This window comes from Trichoderma evansii, assembly GCF_050947405.1.
Source record: "Trichoderma evansii strain SZMC 28006 chromosome Unknown GGI43scaffold_21, whole genome shotgun sequence".
Lineage (NCBI taxonomy): Eukaryota > Fungi > Ascomycota > Sordariomycetes > Hypocreales > Hypocreaceae > Trichoderma > Trichoderma evansii.
The window spans coordinates 380382-395058 of NW_028145185.1; the positions used below are offsets into that span (position 1 = coordinate 380382).

General features: G+C 50.6%; 4 protein-coding genes across 4 annotated transcripts; 3 read left to right on the forward strand and 1 right to left on the reverse strand.

Moving 5' to 3' along the window:
* Positions 1 to 2: 2 nt before the first annotated feature.
* Positions 3 to 1193, reverse strand: GGI43DRAFT_413671 (uncharacterized protein). Its single transcript, XM_083206935.1, has 2 exons — positions 574 to 1193; positions 3 to 451 (listed from the first exon to the last, which is right to left on the reverse strand). The coding sequence occupies exons 1-2, from the start codon at positions 928 to 930 to the stop codon at positions 23 to 25; spliced, it is 786 nt and encodes a 261-aa protein (XP_083057467.1). The 5' UTR covers positions 931 to 1193; the 3' UTR covers positions 3 to 22.
* A 2401-nt stretch (positions 1194 to 3594) lies between these two features.
* Positions 3595 to 5883, forward strand: GGI43DRAFT_413674 (tubulin alpha chain). The gene is made up of 7 exons (XM_083206936.1): positions 3595 to 3811; positions 3939 to 3979; positions 4058 to 4084; positions 4185 to 4260; positions 4329 to 4859; positions 4936 to 5359; positions 5420 to 5883. Exons 1-7 carry the CDS (start codon positions 3787 to 3789, stop codon positions 5643 to 5645), a joined length of 1350 nt encoding a protein of 449 aa, XP_083057468.1. The 5' UTR covers positions 3595 to 3786; the 3' UTR covers positions 5646 to 5883.
* Positions 5884 to 6312: 429 nt separating this feature from the next.
* On the forward strand, positions 6313 to 10437 carry GGI43DRAFT_424956 (P-loop containing nucleoside triphosphate hydrolase protein; the record flags this gene model as incomplete). Its single annotated transcript, XM_083208440.1, has 8 exons — positions 6313 to 6579; positions 6659 to 7412; positions 8474 to 8583; positions 8713 to 8797; positions 8890 to 8945; positions 9011 to 9172; positions 9233 to 9558; positions 9630 to 10437. The coding sequence occupies 8 exons, from the start codon at positions 6313 to 6315 to the stop codon at positions 10435 to 10437; spliced, it is 2568 nt and encodes an 855-aa protein (XP_083057469.1).
* A 2245-nt stretch (positions 10438 to 12682) lies between these two features.
* Positions 12683 to 14369, forward strand: GGI43DRAFT_191080 (glycoside hydrolase family 18 protein). The gene has a single exon (XM_083199947.1). The coding sequence runs from the start codon at positions 12894 to 12896 to the stop codon at positions 14085 to 14087; it is 1194 nt and encodes a 397-aa protein (XP_083057470.1). The 5' UTR covers positions 12683 to 12893; the 3' UTR covers positions 14088 to 14369.
* The last annotated feature ends 308 nt before the right edge of the window (positions 14370 to 14677 follow it).

A 14677-nucleotide genomic window follows, 5' to 3' on the forward strand; every position in this document is an offset into this window, starting at 1 on the left:
TTTCGTGGAGACTTTCGTATTTTTAGTTTTCCTTTTTTGCCTGATCATTATTGCCAGAGCTGGCAACAGAAACCAAAGCATTAGAGACCCAACGCGCTACAAACCATGAAACGATGCTAATGACAACAATATAGCCCACTGTTGGAACCAATGACTGAGGCAAGACGTTGTAGAGATACGGGTCCAGGATGAGGTCGACCAGCACTGGGGGAGGATCCTTCATGAGCGATGAGTGGTGAGAGAAGTAATCTGCGGCGGCGAGGACTCGCAGTAGAAGGACAGAAGAGCCATTTGCTGCTGTTAAAGGGTAATTTGATCGTTTCTCCAGATAGCCTTCTTCATCGCCTAGCTGCTGGGTCGAGGTGGTATGTTGAGTGAGAGACTGGAGGAGGGATGGTGTTGAGAAAATGGTGGAGAGGGTGTAGGTGTCTAGGGTGAAGGCGGTTGGTTGCTTGGATGTGTGAGTAGATTGAAACAAATTTATTCCGAAGGGTGAATAGAGAGGAAATAGTCGTATTTATATAGAGAACGTGCTTATATCTTTTCGAAGGGAGGAACATAAAAGACACTTACAAGAGCGGACCAGCAAACGCGAAGCTCATAGCGCTGGCCTGGCGTGAGATTGTCGAGAAGCAGCCATGATGCATATCCTTGCTCTTCTTCTTCTTCTTTTTCTTCTTGTGGGAGAGGAAAGACGCGAGTGAGATTAGTCCGGATAGACCAGCGGGTGGATGGGCCGAGGATAGGGATATTTTGGCCTTCCAGAGCTGGGGGGAGGTTGGATAGCGTGATGGGCTCAGGGCCTATAAAGATTGCTTTTTCAGTGTTGGCGTGGGTTGGAGAGAGGAGAGAGAGAAATGGGAGAAGAAAGAAGAGAGCAGAGAAGGACTGGTGCGGATGGCGGCGATGATGAGGCTTGAGGGCTGACATTGTTTATTTTGGTAGTAATGCGGCCGTTTTTTGAGGAGATAAATGTCCCTAATCTTAATTGAAGTCTTAAAAATGAAGATGTTTGAGATTGTCGTGTCGATTGAGAGCTCAATTAGCCGTGGTCCAGCTGAGATGGAGATGCCATTCAATGGGTCGCGAAGCTGTCTCGACCTTGGTGGTTACGGGATCTGGATAAGTGGCGGCAGAGCGCGCTTGTTATTGGCTGTCCTTTGTGCTAGTGGTACAAGGTACATGTACGTGCTCAAGGTAAGGTACCCTACATGAATAAAAGCGATTCGAGTTGGAGCATTGAATCCATGATTATCGTGGAAAGAGATGAATCTAGATGAAAGTTCTAAATTATCTCTTTCATATTTTCACAGCAAATTCACACTTTATTCAGACGTTCGTTGGTGTTCAGCCTTCTACAGCCATGCAACATGCGATGAAGAAAACAGGGATTTCCAGCTCGATAGGTAGGCAGGCAGCAAAGCCTAATTTCAACGACGGCTCAGGGAGCATAAAACAAAACGCGTTCATATCCTCGAAGAAATAATAGTATTTGCCAAGAAAATGCTAACCTCACGGTGTTTCGAGGCAAAATCTCGATTCGATCAGTGATGCTTTCTTATACAGACTCTGCCAGTCTGCTAATTCGGACGCAGCATCAAAGTAGGCGCGGATCAAATGAGTTGTTAGTGCCATGGGAAATTTGGCCCTGGATGATCATCATTGCCAAATTAATACTTTAGTAGCCATGGATGTTAATTCATCACTTTCGCCAAGCAGCATGAATTCATCACGGGACTGGGCGAGTCTTTTGTGCACTCAGTACTACGCTGATGCACAATTACGGGTAATATATACAATGACATCGACTCCTTTTTCTGTCAAAGGTATGGGGTCATAAGAGGTCTAGCCGACCTGCTTATCCTGGTTCCAATATCGTTCCGACGTGCTTCTGGAATTCCACCTCCCACAAGTGACATACGGTACTGGCCAGGAGAATTCTGCCCTTGATAACTTTTTCTTTTGTAGATGCTACTCGTAGTCCTTACACTAGTGATACTAAAAGCATTTTTGACTGGTGGCGATGGATATAGAGTAGGAAATAGCATGTCTTGAGCACAATGTAGTTGTAATAACGCAGCACAGCGATCGCCGGGGCGTCAGGAGGCTAGCTATGACATTATGGGGCTTCCCTGTCATGGGCTATGACCAGGACAGCACAGGCGCTTGACCACATTTATAGTGGAGAGCTGTGCTGGCAAGTCTGGGCGAACCCATCGATTCGGGAGGGCCCATGTCGTAAAGGGAGGGGCTTCAGTGAGTTATCCAGAGGACTGGGAGAAGACCGTATAGGGGGACTTTGGGGGAAGAGAGGCTAGGGGGAAGCCGGTGGTCGGGGAAGAAGCCGGGAGATGAGGTGCTATTTATTAGGAAACGGACATATTGGCACATATTGACATATGATGTCTTTCTTTATGCGTGTGTGCTGTTCACATGGTTACAGGCATTAATCAATAGCGTTCTGAGACGGGAGTGGGTTGGACCAAACAGTAGTCTTTAAGAAAAGGAGAGGATGGGATGGGATGGAGATGTGGGATGTCTGATATGATAAACGGTGCGATTGTGGAAAAGATAATGACTGCATTTCTCTCATATGGATGCCGTATCTGCACCTGGCACAGCTACTGATTGAACCCCCTTAGTAAAAGATATTGCTTCCTAATGGTCTTTATGCTTTGGGGAAGCGTGTCTATGGTACTTCGTGATCGCATTCGCTCTTTTTTCTCTACCCGCTCTGCTTGGTAATGAGGCGATAGCGGTGCTCAGCGGGCCCTGCTCAGGACAGCTGCGAGGGAGGGGCCAACTCCGTGCATGTACACTGTACTTGATCAAGCCAGCTCCTGGATTGGATCGCCCGCTACCCAGCTTTTGGTTAGGCGGCGATGGTGGCAAGTTATGGCGGCTGGCTGGACTAGTGAAACGCGTGCACGATTTGGTGGATGTGAAGATGCAGAGCAGATGGATGCTAGTATGAGCGTTTGAGGGCCTATATATAAAGACATCGCGGCAACCCGAGCATTGTAGTTGGTCTCAGTCATCAGAAATGGCTTGGATACTGGCTGATGGTCGAACCTGTATTGTACGGGTACTGTCTGTCGGATGGCGTACAGGATACCATGTACACAGTACCTCCAAGACCCCCTTTTGGGCACCGCACTGCTGTGCCGTGCCTTTGCCAACAGGTACAGAGCTGTCTGGCTTCAGGTACTAAGCTGTGGCACCTAAGCTGTCTGGTATTAGCTTGGTGACGGATTAGCCGCCCAGTAGTACTGTTTACGCTCGCGATAGCTGCTAAACTGTTTACATTTGCTTCTACGTGTCTGCTAGCAAAAAGCTCAGCGTAGTCTGCTTCGTCGTGATAGCGCACCCGCGCCAGAGCATTTAGATAGCTTCACTTCAACTGCCAGCGTCCAATCTCGGCAATATACTGCTGTAATAATCCGCTGCCCGCCTAGAGCGGTGAGGCGACCAGGGGGCTCAACTCGCAGACGCGCTTACCTCTTCCAGCCACGCCAGGACCCCCCGTCCAGCAGAAAAAGTCAACAAACCTCCCCTCCTCTGCGCTTCCTGGTGCTGCCCCCCCTGTCCGTCCAAATTTCCCCCCCACCTCGTTTCTACGAACCAGCTGCAAGTTCTCCATCCTCCTGTCCTTTTCACCACCTTTCCCTCTGGAACCCCGTAATAAAAGCCTTTTTCTTTTGCATTCCCCGGGCTCAATCTTGCACTCATTCCCTATTCCTACTACTTCGTCTCATCCGTCCAGATATCACAGAAAAAGCATTCACCATGCGTGAGGTTATCAGCATCAACGGTGCGTGCTAGCTCGACCCGAGGGAAAGCCCCTTTAGGCCCCCTCTCCCCACCAAACAAACGCGTCGCTTCACCGCATCGTGGGCGCCCAATACCACGAGTTGAGGATGCTAACTTTTGGAGGATAGTCGGCCAGGCTGGTTGCCAGATTGCCAATTCCTGCTGGGAGGTGAGTTGCTCTGCCATTGGCACCCGTGATTTGCTGTTGTTTCTGGAGCATCCAAGCTAACGTTTTCCCTCTCTCTAGCTTTACTGCCTCGAGCACGGTATCCAGGTACATAACCACACCCCGTTCTGCGGCTTTTGAGCCATTGTTTACAAACCTCGCACACGCCCAAGAACACGAAGCTAATAACATCTCTTCTCCTTTACAGCCCGATGGTTACCTCACTGAGGAGCGCAAGGCTCAGGACCCCGATCAGGGTTTCAGCACCTTCTTCTCCGAGACTGGTATGTTTACGAATACCGTGTTTTCACCCGCCATCAGGAATATGTCACCTCTAACCTGCTTCAAACAGGCCAGGGCAAGTACGTTCCCCGTGCCATCTACTGCGACTTGGAGCCCAATGTCGTCGACGAGGTCCGAACCGGTACCTACCGCAACCTTTTCCACCCGGAGATGATGATCACCGGCAAGGAGGATGCTTCCAACAACTACGCCCGTGGTCACTACACAGTCGGCAAGGAGCTGATTGAGGGCGTTCTCGACAAGATCCGACGTGTTGCCGACAACTGCGTTGGTCTTCAGGGCTTCCTCGTCTTCCACTCCTTCGGTGGTGGTACCGGCTCTGGTTTCGGAGCTCTCCTCATGGAGCGTCTGTCCGTCGACTACGGCAAGAAGAGCAAGCTCGAGTTCTGCGTCTACCCTGCTCCTCAGACTGCCACCTCCGTCGTTGAGCCCTACAACTCCATCCTGACCACCCACACCACCCTGGAGCACTCTGACTGCTCCTTCATGGTCGACAACGAGGCCATCTACGACATCTGTCGCCGCAACCTCGGCCTCGAGCGCCCCAACTACGAGAACCTTAACCGCCTGATTGCTCAGGGTAAGTTGGATCTGATATCTTAGGATATATCTGGACGACTTGAAAAGAGTGGAAATGCTAACATGTATTGATGCAGTCGTTTCTTCCATCACCGCCTCTCTGCGTTTCGATGGTTCCCTCAACGTTGATCTCAACGAGTTCCAGACCAACCTGGTCCCCTACCCTCGTATTCACTTCCCTCTGGTCGCTTACGCTCCTGTCATCTCTGCTGCCAAGGCCGCCCACGAGGCCAACTCCGTCCAGGAGATGACCATGTCTTGCTTCGAGCCCAACAACCAGATGGTCAAGTGTGACCCCCGCAACGGCAAGTACATGGCCACCTGTCTGCTGTACCGTGGTGATGTCGTCCCCAACGACGCCCACAACGCCGTCGCCACCCTCAAGACCAAGCGCACCATCCAGTTCGTCGACTGGTGCCCCACTGGTTTCAAGCTGGGTATCTGCTACCAGGCTCCCGAGAACGTCCCCAACGGCGATCTCGCCAAGGTCAACCGTGCTGTGTAAGTTTAATTTCTCCCCTTTACGCCATATAAAGTTTATCTGATCTAACATTGTAATAGCTGCATGCTGTCCAACACCACCGCCATCGCCGAGGCCTGGTCATCCCTGTCCCTCAAGTTCGATCTCATGCACTCCAAGCGTGCTTTCGTTCACTGGTACGTTGGTGAGGGTATGGAGGAGGGTGAATTCTCCGAGGCCCGTGAGGATCTCGCTGCCCTGGAGCGCGATTACGAGGAGGTTGCTGCCGACTCTCTCGACAACGAGGAGATGGAGGCTGAGTACTAAGTTTGATTTTTCTTTTTGCTGTTGGAGTCATGGATATTGAGGGTATGGACTGTTAAAATCGGTACCACCTAATCCCGCCCCCGTGGCTTCTTGGACAGGGGGTGTATTTTCTTTATTAGGTCGCGAGCCTCAGTTTTTAATGTTAAAAAGCAAATCTGTAAATGGAAAGAAGCCAACAGACGCTGTTATCTATAAGAGTTTATTCAAACAATTGGTGTATAAGAAGACTATTAATAATCTACCAAATCTGTGATACGTATTACCCTGTATAGCTTTAATGCCCAGGTAGACTGTTGTGATATTGCGTTACCATACTACCGAAGCACTATAGTAAAAAATCTTGTACAGTTTCAATGCTTGGCAAGAGTACCTCGATCTCGTTTATAATTAGTCCGCGGTCCGAATTTGCACTGGTGCGTCTCTAAACAGACGCTGCTTTTTTAAGCCGAGGAATGCGGAGGGCGCTCCCCGGGCCAAGCTGGCGAGTGCGACTTGCAATAGCCGTCCGGGGGTGGTGCCACGGGCCGATACTACGCGACAATCGCCGCCCGCTGCAACTAAGCCAACAGCTGCTACAAACTGCATAGCGATTCTTCCTAGCCACTAGAAATTGGCGAATTCTGCTTCTCTCAACCAAGTTGCATTCCTCCAAACACCATAATTCACCATGTCTCTCCTTCGTTCGTCCATTTGCCGAGCGTGCAGGCGCTCTGCACCGCTGTATGTGCACAGAGGGTTCGCAACGGCCAGCCGAGCACAGACGTCATCCGACAATCGAGTCAGGATAGTCGAGGTCGGCGCACGAGACGGACTACAGAACGAGAAGAAGACCATTTCGCTGGCGACCAAGATTGAGTTGATTGAGCGATTGGCGAAGACGGGACTGTCGAGCATCGAAGCTGGTTCCTTTGTTGCCCCGAAATGGGTTCCTCAGGTAATGGAAGAGACCATCGACCCATGGGTTATCAGCCGATGCAGATGAAGAAAGGAAGGCTGACTGGCAAGTAATACAGATGGCGAACTCGGACGAGATCTTGGAGCACATCTTACAGCAGAAGATTGAGGCTCCCGTTCCGATTACCTACTCTTTCCTCGCGCCGAATATAAAGGGCTTGCAGAATGCGGAGAAGCTGCTCAAGCAGAACCCCGGGAGATTTGCTACGCAGCTAGACCCTGATGTTACGAAGCCGGCAGTGGAAGTGGCCGTCTTTGCGGCTGCTACAGAGTCTTTCTCGCAGAAGAACCTCAACTGTGACATCAAGACATCGTTGGAACGGTTCAAGGCCGTCATCCAGGACTCCAAGGCGCTGGGACTCCGCGTTCGAGCCTACGTCTCCGTGGTCCTGGGCTGCCCGTTCGAGGGCTTCGACGTCGACCCTCACAAGGTGGCCGAGATCGCTACAGACCTACTGGAATCCGGCGCGGATGAGATCTCTCTGGGCGACACCACCGGTATGGGCACCGCGCCTCGGACGAGCGCGCTGCTGAAGTGCATGGCTTCGGCAGGCATCCGCACCGAGGATATTGCGATGCACTTCCACGACACGTACGGCCAGGCATTGGTTAACACAGCCGTGTCACTGGAGCACGGCATCCGGATATTCGACAGCAGCGTAGGCGGGCTAGGAGGATGTCCCTACAGCCCCGGCGCGACAGGCAATGTCGCGACAGAGAACATGGTGTACTTTATGGAGACACTGGGCATGGAAACGGGTGTTGATCTGGATGCGGTGACGGATATTGGGTCTTGGATTACGCAGGAGCTGGGTAAGGCAAATGATAGCTCGGTTGGAAAGGCGGTTTTGGGGGCGAGATCGAGGAAGAGTGCTGAGGCGGCCAAGGTAGCTGAGGCTGCAAAGGCGTAAGGCATGTGTTTAAGGTAATATGACTTAAAGACAAGATAATTGATATGTAAAAATTAATCTAGCAGTTTGTTCATTTTCCTCTGAATACAAACGCATCATGATGCCCATTCAATGGGGGCCGAGCTTACCCTGTTATAAGATGCCGCTTGGAGGGGTAGCTTCTGCAGCTACAGCTTCTGCAGCTTGTCTCGTTCCCCTCAGGCAAAGTACCCGGATGATTCAATGGCTACCAAGGTGGTGCCTCTATGCCTGCAAGAGCTATTGATGATGAAATTAAACTTGCGGCTTTGGCTATATACAAGTACTATACCGTTCAAAAGCAGTATTGCCGTCTTATGGCGAGAATGGCATCGCCTAATAACAAGAACGCTGCACATATGTCATGTGATGTCACGGCGGCTCTCCTGCCAAGGACCTTCTTTTTTCGCTGTCCAAATCTTGACTCCAGGCGACAAAAAGACCTTCGGCGTGGGGTCTACTTTTTTTTGCGCAGCGCATTACAGAAGGCTGCGGCGGCGAACAGCACTAATTACGCTCACTAAAGCCCAGTCGCTGCTTAAACCGGTAAAGCAAAGGCGTCTCTGCGTCCCCACTTCGTCCGAGCTGCTTCGCTTCCAGCCTTCTCTTCCTCTCTCCGACTCCGAACCTTTGATCTCCATCTTCGCTTCATCCTCCGTGAGCGCGCTCCCTCATCCATCTTCTTAAGCTTTGAGGCATCGAGTTTGTACTTGGTTATTCTGCTTCGGACTTGAGTGCCCCGCATCTTGACGTCTCTTTTATTGCCTCCTGGCTCGCCCAATCGATCTGTCCTTGTTGACGCTCCTTCTAATATCCCCGACGACGACTCGTGCTGCTGTGCAGTGACTGTATACCGAGAAACGACAGAAGCATAATTCCAGCCAGGAAAGTTCGAGGCTGCTATACGCAAATTCGCAAGATACCAGACGAAATACAACGACATAGAATTCGCAGCAATGGCGGACCCACGCAATTCGTCATCTTACTCGGTTGTGCCACAACTGCAGTATAACACCGTGAGCGGTGTCAACGGTCCTCTGGTTATTGTCGAGAATGTACGCCATCTATCTTATCCCTTTCGATTCCTTTGGATTCAATCCCTTCCGCTGCGCTGCGCAGTGGTATCGAATGGAATACGCAATGCTTGGTTATCTAGAGGTGCTAACGAATCGATTGCTACCTAGGTCAAATTCCCGCGATACAATGAGATTGTTACACTTACGCTGCCCGACGGTACGGAGAGGAACGGTCAGGTTCTGGAAGCTCGAGGTGTGTGATGGCCCTTTGTCAACGAATATACATATATGAGCATGGCGCTGCCAGTGCTTATCTGGAATGGAGTTTCTAACTGTGAAGGCTAGGTGACCGAGCTGTCGTTCAGGTCTTCGAGGGTACTCCTGGTATCGATGTGAAGAAGGTACGTGAAAGCAACGATCAATTGCTGAAGGCATAACGGCTAATAAGATTTGCGTGTACACCTAGACTCGTGTCAAGTTCACCGGCCAAAACCTCAAGCTTGGTGTCTCAGAGGACATGCTTGGCCGTATCTTTGACGGATCTGGACGAGCCATCGACAAGGGCCCCAAGGTGCTGCCGGAAGAGTACCTCGACATTAACGGCAGTCCTATCAACCCCTTCTCCCGAGTGAGTTGCCGCTCATGTTCGACTCCTTATCCGAATTCGCTTGGGCTAACAAAGGTTTAGGAATACCCCGAGGAAATGATTGCGACCGGTATCTCAGCCATTGACACCATGAACTCGATCGCCCGAGGACAAAAGATTCCCATTTTCTCAGCCTCTGGTCTGCCACACAATGAAATTGCTGCTCAGATTTGCCGACAGGCTGGTTTGGTCAAGCAGAAGGGCATTACCAACAAAGGAGTTCACGACGGCCACGAGGAGAACTTCTCCATTGTGTTCGGTGCCATGGGTGTCAACTTGGAGACTGCTCGATTCTTTACCCGCGATTTCGAAGAGAACGGCAGTTTGGAGCGTACCACACTTTTCCTCAACTTGGCCAACGATCCTACGTAAGGACTCTCTTCTCCCTTGGCCTTCACCACCAAAGATATACCGGAATTCATAGCTGACATTGCAATAGTATCGAGCGTATCATTACTCCTCGTCTCGCCCTTACAACAGCCGAGTACTACGCTTACCAGCTTGAGAAGCACGTCCTGGTCATCCTGACAGATTTGTCGGCCTACTGTGATGCTCTTCGTGAGGTTTCCGCCGCTCGAGAAGAAGTTCCCGGTCGTCGTGGTTTCCCCGGTTATATGTACACTGATTTGTCGACCATCTACGAACGAGCTGGCCGTGTGACGGGACGAAATGGCTCCATTACCCAGATTCCCATCCTGACTATGCCCAACGACGATATCACCCACCCTATCCCCGATTTGACAGGATATATTACCGAGGGACAGATTTTCGTCGACCGACCTCTTTACAACCGCGGTATCTACCCACCAATCAACGTGCTTCCATCGCTGTCACGTTTGATGAAGTCTGCTATTGGTGAAGGTATGACTCGCAAGGACCACGGTGATGTGTCCAACCAGCTGTATGCCAAGTACGCTATTGGTCGTGATGCCGCCGCCATGAAGGCTGTCGTCGGTGAGGAGGCTCTATCATCTGAGGATAAGCTGTCACTCGAGTTCTTGGACAAGTTCGAGCGTCAATTCATTAGCCAAGGCGCCTACGAGTCCCGAACGATTTACGAGTCACTAGACCTGGCCTGGAGCCTGCTCCGAATCTACCCCAAGGACCTGCTCAACCGTATTCCTGCCAAGGTTCTCAACGAGTTCTACCAGCGATCCCAGAAGGACTCCAAGGCGAAGGGCAAGGCTCGAGCCGATGTTGCTGCCAACGATAGGCAGCAGGCTGAGGAGAACTTGATTGACGCATAGAGGCGCCCTTGATGGACCGTCTTATTATTTTCCTTTGGGCGAGTGGAGGTAGAGTTTTATAAATAGTTGGCTGGCTTGGAAGTGTGTGATAATATTTGAGGTAGAAGTACAAGTCTCGAGTTGCAGGAGCTGTTTAGTACCGTTTATTTTCTTTCTTTGGTTTTTACGACTGCGTCGGAAGTGGGCGAGCAATCTGGCATGGTTACGGATGAAGGGTTGTAGCGTGAATATAGGCAGCAGAGTAAATGTCAAATCAAATTATTTCACTAGAGTGGGAGTGGGAGTGTGAGTGTGAGTGTGAGAATGAAAATAGAAAGTTATTAGAGGCTCGAGTCAGGCCAGCCAGTTGTATGGCTCGTACGAGCATTACAGATTATAGATGAGGACGGAGCATTATGATATGATGATGATTTTATGCGAGACGTTAAAGCTGTTTTATGATTAACTCTATATTAGTCAACTAATCCTATTGCGAGGCTCATTTCCGCAGCGGCACGTTAGCGCATTAGGTAATGGAGGTCCCTTAAATTAGACTCGGCGGCTTACGGGCCAATAGCCGTGTGAAACACGCCTGTGGCTTGATGTGGCTTCGCCTGGTGCGCCTTGTAGGCTCTATCAGCCTTCAGCCCTATCCATTCTTGGCGACCTGGACCTGATCCGCGGCCTGCATACTTTTACCTATAGATCGTTGAAGGTGGTCCGTTGGTACTTCAACGATCTATAGGTACGTAGGCCGCGCATCGGGGCGTCAATAAACCCAAAGATTTGGTCGTTGGTACTTCAACAATCTATAGTATACAGGCCACGCATGAGGCCGCCAATAAACCCAAAGATTTGGTCGTTGGTACTTCGACGATCTATAGGTATGCAGGCCGCGCATCAGGCCGCCAATGAAGCCAAAGATTTGGTCCTTGGCAGCTGGCGTGGCGTACGTAGTATATAGAGCTGAAGTTTTTGTCCTTGCTAGTGGGCGTGGCGTATTATATAGGTAGAGCTGAGAAGACAATAGTCGTATATACTAAGAATCTAGCACAGTAAGCTGAATACATGGGTATCAGACCAGCTAAAACGAGAAGGAGGGATCTGATTTGTTGTAGCATTTTTATCGTCGGCTTTGGCCATGTCTGTTCGATCAATGGACACATTCCTGAATGGCACTCGCTCGTAGTGCTAGTATCCACGATAGCTGTTTCTGAAGCAAATTTGCTGACGGTCTGATGGATATTTTGGTAGATTGTAGTAGTAGGTCGTAGATAATACGCCTCAGCACTATTTCCACAGGGCACCACTTTGCGGCATCATCAGCTGTCATTCTCAGCATGGTCCAAGTCCCACATGGGCGCCAACGCAGGAACGTAGCATCTTGCGATACATGTATAGAAAGCCCCGCGGCAAAGCCCTGTAAGATGTGATTACTAACATGCCTCTTTTTAAAGACAGAGGCAAAAAAGATGATGATAATGCCTGAATACACGCACATGGCGCTTGATTATCCCGGGGGGCCAAGTGTTACAGTCTTACCCCTGTCGGGCTCAACGGGCGTTCCTGATTAGACGGCCCAAGGCGCCAACTCGGCGAACCGATGCCGGTGGCCTGTCCAGACCTGCCTAAAAGAGACCTGCCCTCTGCGCCGTGGGCGATTAGCTGGAGGACATGCGTACTCCAGTCATGGCATAGTAGTATCATTTATCAGGAAGCTTCCTGACTAGGAAACTAGTGTAGAGCATGAAACATGCACTATTGCCGCCTGGCTACCAACACCCACGCTTGTGTCTGTTCCTGCATGGCACTTGCGAGTTCCTGCAGGCATTTTGACGCCATGGCCCCGAGTTGCGATTCCTGAGCCGTGGCTCCCTCTTGTCGTTTTCATGCTAGCAGCATCTCTGTACCCTCTTGTTGGCACACACACGGCACATGGCGTGGGCCAGATCTCACGAGGCCCCGAATGGCAAGCTCCGAGTGGCCAATGATGTAACGTCCCCTTGTTTTTGTTTCTTTGGGGGTGGAAAAGGTGAAACGAATAGCTTTAGCCATCAGGTTATTTTCTCTTCACATCACCTTGGTGCTTAGCTGCTGCATGAGGAATGTGTCTTCCATGAGGCTACCCCTGGCCCCCCATTGCGATGGAGTGAATATTGTCCCGATTGGTGGCGTTCAGCCGGACCTTTTTTTTCGATTTGTTTCTCACGATGCTATCCCCACAGGATGGGTTCGGTGTTTCTGCTGGTTATATATACTGTCTGTTCTCCTCGAGAGCGACAATCCCTCTCTCTTCATCCTCACGCAAGAGTCAGGCACACGGGCTTATACACCACATTCCTTTTTTTCCTTTCTTTATTCTATCTCAACATTTTTTGGTAGCAGGCTTACCATTCATTTGTATATACATACACACCCATTTTTTCCAACTTTTTATCCAATCCTTTTTTTCAAAACCTGTATAAGCCAATTTCGTGATGCTTTCCCACGCTCTCCTTGCTGGCCTCGGCCTTGCTGGTCTCGCTGCCGCTGCGCCTACCAGGACGATTGCGACTCGTCAAGCTTCCGGTTATCAGAACGCCGTCTACTGGGGTGCCACTGGCAAGCAAAACGATAACCTCGCTAGCTACTGCACGTCCACCGCGGGCATTGATATCCTGATCCTGTCCTTCTTGGACGTCTACGGCGCCACTGGCAACTTCCCCTCTGGTAACATGGGCAATGAATGCTACGTCGGCACTACTGGCGTTCCCCAGTCATGCTCTGACCTGGCCTCCGAGATCAAGACCTGCCAGAGCGCTGGTGTCAAGGTTATTGTTTCTCTCGGTGGTGCTGCCGGCTCATACTCTGTCACGTCCCAGCAGCAGGCCGAGACCATCGGTCAATACCTCTGGGACGCCTACGGTAACTCTGGCAGCACCTCTGTCCAGCGCCCCTTTGGCGATGTCTTTGTCAACGGTTGGGACTTTGACATTGAGGTCAACGGCGGCTTCAGCCAGTACTACCAGTTCATGATTGCGACCCTGCGCTCCAACTTCGCCAAGGACTCTGCCAACCAGTACTACATCACCGGTGCTCCCCAGTGCCCCCTGCCCGAGGAGAACATGGGCGTCATGATCCAGAACTCCGTCTTCGACTACCTCTTCATCCAGTTCTACAACAACAACCCCACCTGCTCTCTTGGTCTGTCCGGCCAGGCTCCCCTCAACTACGACGACTGGACCAACTTCGTCTCCACCACTCAGTCCAAGAACGCGAAGCTTTTCCTCGGTGCCCCTGCCGGACCCCTCGCCTCCAACGGAAACCCAAGTGGTGCCGTCTACTACGCTGCCCCCTCGGATCTGGCCCCCATCGTCAACAACGCCAAGACGAAGTCAAACTTTGGCGGTGTCATGCTCTGGGACGCTGGTTACTCTGACGAGAACACCAGCGGCGGCTGCAACTACGCCCAGCAGGTCAAGAGCATCCTCACCACCGGTGCTCCTTGCAACGGCACCCCCGTCAGCGGTGGTGGCTCTCCTCCCGCTACTTCTTCTACCGCTTCTTCTCCTCCTGCCACTTCTTCTACTGTTTCTTCTCCCCCGGCTTCTTCTTCCCTTCCTTCTGGAGGCACTGGAACCACCGGTAACAGCGGAGTTGGCAGCGTTGCCCAGTGGGGACAGGTAAGATAACTTCCTTCCTATTAATTTTAAAACATTTTTGCTAACAGTTTGATAATAGTGCGGCGGTATTGGTTACACTGGTCCTACCCAGTGCCAGTCCCCATACACTTGCGTTGCCGAGGGCTCGTACTGGTCTTCTTGCCAGTAAAAAGCTCAAAAGCTTTGTCCTTCTCTCTTCCTAAGGGAAGGAAGGGAGTGTTGTATAACAAAACGTACATTTGATTCTTTCTGTATATAACTATTTTATCTTTTCACACACCGAGTATATAGTGAACTTCTTGAGTACATACATATATAGTATGACTGGCTCATCTTACCAAAATCAAAAGTTGCAAAGGCATTGAGAAGAAATTTATTGTGCATCTTGTCCCTTATCGTGTTAGTAATATCTGAAGAGTAATGCCTATACTGGGGGTTTAACTCTATTTAGTAGCTTAGCTGTATGGTTATGCTATGATGGCGCACGGTTATTATTTGAATCCATTTGGATTATACAAAGGAAAAGCGTCTTAGATGGCAGCTGAATTGTCATGAATGAAAGAGTTGACGTTTGATAATAGTGGGTTTATACAAAAGTTTTGTGGAACAATCGCCAAGAG

Bases quoted from the DNA above. Each gene is read 5' to 3' on its own strand.
- GGI43DRAFT_413671 (XM_083206935.1), bottom strand. From the start codon at position 930: ATGTCAGCCCTCAAGCCTCATCATCGCCGCCATCCGCACCAGTCCTTC. The intron at 452-573 runs GTAAGTGTCTTT...CACACATCCAAG, and splicing joins GCGTTTGCTGGTCCGCTCTT to CAACCAACCGCCTTCACCCT.
- GGI43DRAFT_413674 (XM_083206936.1), top strand. From the start codon at position 3,787: ATGCGTGAGGTTATCAGCATCAACG. The intron at 4,085-4,184 runs GTACATAACCAC...TCTCCTTTACAG, and splicing joins GCCTCGAGCACGGTATCCAG to CCCGATGGTTACCTCACTGA. The intron at 5,360-5,419 runs GTAAGTTTAATT...ACATTGTAATAG, and splicing joins GCCAAGGTCAACCGTGCTGT to CTGCATGCTGTCCAACACCA.
- GGI43DRAFT_191080 (XM_083199947.1), top strand. From the start codon at position 12,894: ATGCTTTCCCACGCTCTCCTTGCTGGCCTCGGCCTTGCTGGTCTCGCT.